The sequence below is a fragment of the Entelurus aequoreus genome, linkage group LG10 (assembly GCF_033978785.1).
Source record: "Entelurus aequoreus isolate RoL-2023_Sb linkage group LG10, RoL_Eaeq_v1.1, whole genome shotgun sequence".
Classification (NCBI taxonomy): Eukaryota; Metazoa; Chordata; class Actinopteri; order Syngnathiformes; family Syngnathidae; genus Entelurus; species Entelurus aequoreus.
The window spans coordinates 48150035-48158711 of NC_084740.1; the positions used below are offsets into that span (position 1 = coordinate 48150035).

The 8677-nt window shown below is 43.6% G+C and overlaps 1 protein-coding gene across 2 annotated transcripts in view; it reads left to right on the plus strand.

The window, feature by feature from the left end:
• myrf (myelin regulatory factor) overlaps positions 1–6496 on the plus strand; it is a 126016-nt gene extending 119520 nt beyond the window's left edge. For both annotated transcript variants that reach the window (XM_062061005.1, XM_062061004.1), the window contains one exon: positions 5402–6496. In XM_062061005.1, coding sequence (XP_061916989.1) covers positions 5402–5479 — 78 coding nt within the window. In that variant the 3' untranslated portion in view covers positions 5480–6496. The remainder of the gene's footprint in view (positions 1–5401) is intronic.
• The last annotated feature ends 2181 nt before the right edge of the window (positions 6497–8677 follow it).

Here is an 8677-nt window from a genome sequence, read left to right on the forward strand (position 1 = left end):
CTCTTCCGTGAATGAGCTAAATAATATTATTTGACATTTTACGCTAATGTGTTAATAATTTCACACATAAGTCGCACCCCCGGCCAAACTATGAAAAAAACTGCGACTTATAGTCCGAAAAATACGGTAGTTTAAAAAAGAATGTGTGGCTCCACTCCACTATACCTAACTGCATTACAGATTACAAACTTTTATCACAAAACCATAACATAAACTTCAATATCATAAAATAAATATACACATGTACGTGATAATAGCTATAATTCAAGTGTGACTTATCAAATACATTTCCATGTAAACAAGGTAAATAATCCATTTCAGTTTGAATAAACGTAAAGCATCTTTTAGACTGCTGCTGCTTCTTGTTAAATGGCGGGGCACTCGACGTTAAAGGTGCATTACCGTAACCTACTGTATGGAGTGTGAACTAGAGTTCCTTCCTCACACACACACATGTACCCCACCATCCGCCTGAATGCAGCTGGGATAGGCCAGCACCCCCCGTCACCCCAAAAGGGACAAGCGGTAGAAAATGGATGGATATATATTGTCATGATCCGTGGTCCGGATCAGGTTTTGTGTTTTCGGTTACTGTTGGACTCCTTTAGTTCCTGTTTGTGCACCTCTGAGCTGTTACCATGGATTTGTATTATTTTCACCTGCCTCTTGTGTTCGGGACGCTCACCTGTTTGTAATCAAAAGACATTATTTAAGCCTGCCTTTGCCGGTCACTCGTCCTGGCTTCTTTGTTTGCTTCGGGCTACGGTTACGTAAGTTTTGCTTGTCTCCTAGCCCCAGCTAAGTATCTAGCTCAGTGGTTCTTAACCTTGTTGGAGGTACCGAACCCCAACAGTTTCATATGCGCATTCACCGAACCCTGATAGAGTAGGTTACTCTGGATGCGGAATGCTGGTCTGATATCTTCTTAGGACAAGGACTCCGGTCAGAGAGTAGGGCACAGAGAGGTTTTCTGGCACTCTTTAATGATGAAGTTGAACAATTGTAGAATGGGTGTGTGATGTATACGTCATCATCATGGCGCCGATGAAGGCTGCCTCGGTGCTCTCGTGCGCTCTGTTTTGTTTGTTTTTGTACATAAATTGTGTTTCCGGGTGCTCTTACAACCGTGAAGAGCTACTGAACATCAGATCCATCATCCCTATGGACTTGTTACCAGTCATCTTAGCGTCAGCTGCGGATTTGGTCCATTCTGCGATCAAAAGAGGGAAACCGCATCGACGAGGAAAGAGAGCGGGCGCACTTGTCCGTCTCCGCGGACGGGGATTACGCACGCCTCTACCAGGCATCTTCCTCTCCAACGTCCGCTCACTTGCCAACAAGATGGACAAGCTAGCGTTGCTGATGAGAAGGAACAAGGACTTCTCCTCATCCTGTGTGTTGTGCTTCACGGAGACTTGGCTGAGCGCAAGTGTCCCGGACAGCGCGCTTCAACTGGAGGGCTTTCATCTTCTCCGACGCGGCGCTCTCTGGCAAAAAAAGAGGCGGGGGACTATGCTTCTTTATCAACAATAGCTGGTGCACAGACGTGACAGCGATTTCCAGACACTGTTCTTCTTCTCTGGAATATTTATTCATCCACTGTAAGCCCTTTTACTCACCGCGTGAGATTGTTTCATTCATTCTCGTGGCTGTTTACATCCCGCCCGGCGTGGACGTGCGTGACGCTCAGCGCGCGCTCGCAGGACAGATCTTACATGTGGAACGGTCTTTTCCTGACTCTCTTGTTATCGTGCTTGGTGACTTTAACAAGGGAAATTTGAGCCAGGAATTACCAAAGTATAGACAGTTTATTAAATGCCCAACCAGAGAGGAGAACACGCTGGATCACTGCTACACTACATTGAGCAAGGCTTTTCATGCAGTCCCGCGCGCTGCTCTTGGACTATCAGATCACGTGATGGTGCACTTAATCCCTTCATACAGACAGAGACTGAAACTGGCTAAACCTGTTATGAGGAACATTAAGTGTTTCACCGCCGAGTCTGTGGACGAGTTGCGTGCTTGTTGGGAAACGACAGACTGGGAGGCAATTGGAGCGGCCACGAACAATCTGGACGAGTATACAGACACTGTGACCTCATACATACAGTTCAATGAGGCGCGCATCATACCAACGCGCACCAGGGTTTGTTATAACAACGACAAGCCCTGGTTCACACCCAAGCTCCGACAGCTGCGCAAGAAGAAGGAGGCTGCGTGGAGAAGCGGGGACCGAAGTACATACAGAGAAGCGAAGTACCACTTCACCAGGGAAGTGGAGAAAGCTAAATCTGTGTACTCTAACCGTCTACAGGAACAGTTCCGCTCCAATGATTCTGCGGCAGTTTGGAGAAGTCTAAGGGCCCTTACGAACTATAAGCCCAAAACCCCCCAGGCCCTGAATGACCGGACTCTCGCTCAGGGCCTCAACACACATTACTGTCGTCATGAACGGCCTTCAGCTCATCAAAGCCATGCTCCCCCCACCATCACCCTCACCACCAATACCAGCACTTCATTAAAGGAGTTAAAGGACTCAAAGGACTCCAATGACATCACAGGACTCCAAAAACATCATAAGACTGTAAAGACCCTCTCCATCAAAGAAGAGGATGTACGCCGGCAGTTCTTGAAGCTGAATACGCGGAAGGCCCCCAGGCCGGATGGTGTCTCCCCCTCCACTCTCAGACACTGTGCGGACCAGCTGGCTCCTGTCTTCACTGACATTTTCAACACCTCTCTGGAGCTATGCCGCGTGCCGTCCTGCTTTAAGACCTCTACCATTGTCCCTGTCCCCAAGAAAGCACGGATCACAGGACTAAATGACTACAGGCCGGTCGCGCTGACGTCTGTGGTCATGAAGTCCTTTGAGCGCTTGGTCCTGCCCCACCTCAAGGACATCACCGCCCCCCTCCTGGACCCACTGCAGTTCGCCTACAGAGCCAACAGGTCTGTGGATGATGCAGTGAACCTGGCCCTCCACTTCATCCTGGAGCATCTGGACTCCCCAGGAACCTACGCTAGGATCCTGTTTGTGAACTTCAGCTCTGCCTTCAACACCATCCTCCCTGGACTGCTATGAGACAAGCTCTACCAGCTCAGCGTGCCCGACTCCCTCTGCAGTTGGATTAATGACTTCCTGACAGACCGAAGACAGCACGTACGGCTGGGGAAGATTGTCTCGGACAGTCGAACCACAAACACTGGTACTCCTCAGGGCTGTGTACTCTCCCCCTGGCTCTTCTCCCTGTATACAAACTGCTGCACCTCCAGTCACCAAACCGTAAAACTGCTCAAGTTTGCGGATGACACCACCCTCATCGGGCTCATCTCGAATGGCGATGAGTCCGCCTACAGGAGAGAGGTGGGCCGGCTGACGTCCTGGTGCAGCCTCAACAACCTGGAGCTGAACGCCCAGAAAACAGTGGAGATGATCATGGACTTCAGGAAAGTCACAGCCCCACCATCCCCCCTCACCCTGATTGACTCTCCCACCCCCGTCCCCATTGTGGACTCCTTCCGTTTCTTGGGCACCACCATCACCCAGGACCTCAAATGGGAGCTGACCATCAGCTCCCTCATCAAGAAGGCCCAGCAGAGGATGTACTTCCTGCGGCAGCTGAGGAAACTTAAGGTGCCGACCGAGATGCTGGTGCAGTTTTACTCAGCCATCATAGAGTCCATCCTGACCTCCTCCATCACAGTGTGGTTCCCCGGCGCCACAGTCCAGGATAAGAATAGACTACAGCGCATCGTACGTGCTGCTGAGAAGGTGATTGGCTGCAAGCTCCCATCCCTCCAGGACTTGTTCTCCTCCAGGACCAGGAGGCGTGTGGGTCGGATCACAGCTGACTCTTCTCACCCTGGACACACGCTATTCTCCCCTCTCCCCTCAGGCAGGAGACTACGCTCCATCCAGACCCACACCCCCCGCCACCTGAACAGTTTTTTCCCCTCGGCCATCAGGCAAATGAACAATACCTCCTAACAGCAGCTCCTTGAATTCCTTCTAAGTCTATCTGATAGATCAGTTACAGCTCTTTTTATTACCAAATATGTGTTATATGTTTTTATGTCGCACGTTTGCACCAAGAAAAATTCCTAGTTTGTGAACCCGTTCTCAAACAATGGCAATAAAACTATTCTGATTCTGATTCTGATTCTGAAAAATAAAAAACACTTTTTTTTTCAAATTCAAGACAAAGTTATAGGTTTTTGGTAACACTTTAGTATGGGGAACATATTCAGAGTTATTTGGACACTAGGGGAACATATTCTAAGTAACAAAGACTTAATTTAGAGTTATTTGGTTAGGGTTAGGGTCAGGGTTAGAGGGTTAGGGTTATAATAAGGCCATGCCGAATAAGGCATTAAAAAGTACTTAATAATGACTAGTTATGTTACATACGACAAGGGGAAGGAGACGGCACGACAACAGGTGGTCTAGCTCAACGGGTTTTATTTGAGCTTGATGATTACGTAGGGTGTGTATGCTACTATGTGTGTGTATGCAGGGCTATGTGTGGAAGTTAACCAAATATATGTTACCAGCGGTTGTTGTAAGTGCGTGTTGGTTGTGGCAGCAAACAAGTCCAGAATGGGCGAAGCAAAAGAGGTTTGGGATCCAAGCGAGGGGTCGAAGGTCGAGGAAGGCAGTCAGAGTCCAGGGGGAAGATCGGCAGGTGAGGCGCACAGCTCACTGCGGAGACACGGAGGTACTGTGGGAACAGGAGATGACAAGGACAAATAAGGACTAGGCACGAGGGAGACAAAGTGAGCAAAAGAGAGAGACACAGGTGAGGAGCCAGAGACGTGAAGCTTACTGAATCAGAGCTACGTTCCGGCGTGGAGTAGTCAGCGGAGTGAGCCTTTATGCTGCTGCCTCTCGTCAAGACCAGGTGTGTTGATTGAGGATTGCCTCCAGCTGTGGAGGCGTGTGGGGGCGTGTCCTGCGGTGCTTGCAGCAGAGCCTCTAAGTGCTGCTGCTGAGGAGGGAGAAGCAGACTGGGCGTGCGCCGTAACAACTTAAGAGCCAATATGTTACTAATTTGCCTGTTAATAAGCAACTATTTAATGGTGAATATGTTCGCCATACTAAAGTGTTACCATGTTTGTTTTACTGGTGCATAAAATCAACCGTGCATGAACATCACCCTGTTCAAACAACAAAACCAACACAGTGCATAAACTCACAACAAATTACACACCTGCAAATCAGTCAGCTGTTGCCGTATCCGTAATGCTGCTATCATTTAAGTGTATTATGTTTTAGTCATCCATTAATCTCTTTTATTGACATTTCAGTCTATTCATTCATTAATCACCTTTTTTCCGATTTGACAACACATTGCGAGTGAAGCAACAAGTACGTTTCATGAATTGTTTTAATTTCTCCTGATAGAATGAAAAAAGCTGCACCACCGAGGAAGAAACGTCCCACTCCGACTACCACTTAGTCATCGAAAGCAGCTGCAAGTGAGAAGAGTGCCTCCTCCCCAGTTGTGCCTTTACAGCCAGCCATCATCGTCGCCTTCAGGCTTGATGTGCATTTTAAGCATTAGGTGTGATTATTGTAAATTATTTTCAAAATAAGTCATGTAAAAACGATATGCTATCTTTAAGACATCTCTTTTTGCTGTGGTCCACACTGTTGTTTGTCACTGAACGTTATTTTTTTTATTTTTTTTTTTATTACTGTAAATTGACAACTGTTTTGCATCACAGCTGAATGCCATTGTGAAATAATGCTCGTAAGTTGACCGATCATACTATACTACAATTTACTGTCATCTCAAAATATGAAACCTTTCATACACTGGAGAGTCAAAATAATTATTGGACCTCAATAGTCCACACTGGTACTTTCTTGGCCTCTTTTGTGTGACTATACGGTACTGCACATGCAGGTATGGAAATATCCTTTCTAAAAATCCAAACTGTTTAGAAATGCATCACTGCACATTCCTATACTCAAAGCGATGTGTGAAGTCATGCTAATTTCATTTACGATTAAGACTGGATTAATATACGGTGGATAACTGGAAATCCCATTGAGGAATATAATGTAATATGTCCAACACTGACAATATTTCAAGAAAACACTGGAATAGCTCACACTGTAATTTGCTTATGCTGGTAAGTTGAGAAAAGAAGTTTTGCTTTTCCAATCATTTGCCCCAAAATATCCATCGCAACTCACTGCTGCTTCTTCTTAAAACTCACTTTTTTAACTAATTAATCGAAAAGCTGCAAGAGAGTTGCATTAGATAACAACACTGTTTTTAAAGATGAGTCCTTTGAGTCCAATTTTAATATACAATATGTGATAAAATGTTGACTATATTCTGTAAGATCTTTGATTTAAAAGCTTTTATGTCTTGTTCTGGGTTGTTGGGCTTTTGTTACCCAAGCTTATGTTCCACAAGTTCAATATACAGTTGTGCTCATAAGTTTACATACCCTGGGAGAATTTATGATTTCTTGGCCATTCTTCAGAGAATATGAATGATAACACAAAAACCTTTCTTCCACTCATGCTTAGTGGTTGTGTGAAGCTATTTATTGGCAAACAACTGTGTTTACTCTTTTTAAATCAAAGTGGCAAAAGAAAGTACCCAAATGACCCTGATCAAAAGTTTACATACCCCAGTGACTTTGATCTGATAACATCAAACAGATGTTTGAATGGCTAATCAAGGTTCCAATCCTCACCTGTGACATGTTTGTAATTAATGTGTGTGTATAAAAGGTCAGTGAGTTTCTGGGCTTCTGACAGACCATTGCATCTTTCATCCAGTGCTGCACAGATGTTTCTGGATTCTGAGTCATGGGGAAGGCAAAATAATTGTCAAAGGATCTGCGAGAAAAGGTAATTGAACCGCATAAAACAGGAAAGGGATATAAAAAGATCTCCAAGGAATGGAGAATGCCAATCAGCAGTGTTCAAACGCTGATGAGGATTCAGGTAGACCAGCAAAGATTTCAGCCACAACTGCCAGGAAAATTGTCCGCGATACAAAGAAAAATCCACAAATAACTTCAGCTGAAATACAGGACTCTGAAAAATTGTGGTGTGGCTGTTTCAAGATGAACAATAAGGAGGCACATTTGAAGAAAAATGGGCTGCATTGTCGAGTCGCCGGAAGAAAGCCATTTCTGCGCAAATGTCACAAAGTATCCCGCTTAGATTACGCCACACAGCACAGAGACAAGCTTCTGGAACAAAGTAATTTGGAGTGATGGCTTTCTTCTGGCGACTCAACCATGCAGCCCATTTTTCTTCAAGTGCCTCCTTTTTGTGCATCTTGAAACAGCCACACCACAATTTTTCAGAGAGTCCTGTATTTCAGCTGAAGTTATTTGTGGATTTTTCTTTGCATCTCAAACAATTTTCCTGGCAGTTGTGGCTGAAATCTTTGCTGGTCTACCTGAATCCCTCATTTTCCACTTCTTAATCAGCGTTTGAACACTGCTGATTGGCATTCTCAATTCCTTGGATATCTTTTTATACCCCTTTCCTGTTTTATGCAGTTCAATTACCTTTTCTCGCTGATGCTTTGACAATTATTTTGCCTACCCCATGACTCAGAATCCAGAAACATCTGTGCAGCACTGGATGAAAGATGCAATGGTCTGTCAGAAGCCCAGAAACTCACTGACCTTTTATACACACACATTAATTACAAACAAACATGTCACAGGTGAGGATTGGAACCTTGATTAGCCATTCAAACCTGTTTGTGTCAACTTTTGTGCATGTTATCAGATCAAAGTCACTGGCGTATGTAAACTTTTGATCAGGGTCATTTGGGTACTTTCTTTTGTCATTTTGATTTAAAAAGAGTAAACACAGTTGTTTGCCAATAAATAGCTTTACACAACCATTAAGCATGAGTGGAAGAAAGTTTTTTGTGTTATCATTCATATTCTCTGAAGAATGGCCAAGAAATCATAAATTCTCCCAGGGTATGTAAACTTATGAGCACAACTGTAACATAGGAAAAACAGCCATCAAAAACAATGTATATACACGGTATCATAAGACAACTTAAAGCAACTCTTACTATTATTATTGTGTAGTATTCTTGCTTATTTATTTATATCACACCAGCTTGCATAAATGAAACCACTGTAGCACTTTTCACACTACATATATATATATATATATATATATATATATATATATATATATATATATATATATATATATATATATATATATATATATATATATATATATATATATATATGTATGTATATACTGTACATGTGTGAATCTTGTTTGCTTTGTTTGTCCATGTGCTTCACATACTCCAGTAGAACTGTATTAAATGACCATGTGTTGGCAACATTATATGTAAAAAATTATCACCATGTTTTCCTGTTTTTCATTGTGTTTGTGTTGCTCTAATCATAACGTGTTAACATTCAGCTCTTCATAGAGTTCACAGAATATGAAAAAATTCTGAATGTGAAGTTAAAACATGACACTAACACTTGAATGCATAAATGTCACTTCATTTAATTTACTTTTTCATCACACTATCAGAGCATTTTGTCAAGAATATGCTGTAATACTGTAAAATGAAATAAATATGTGAATAAAAAAATGTGTGGCGCAAGAATGCTGTTCTTTATTTTGGCCAGCAGGAGGCAGGCAAGGAAATTATAACTGTCC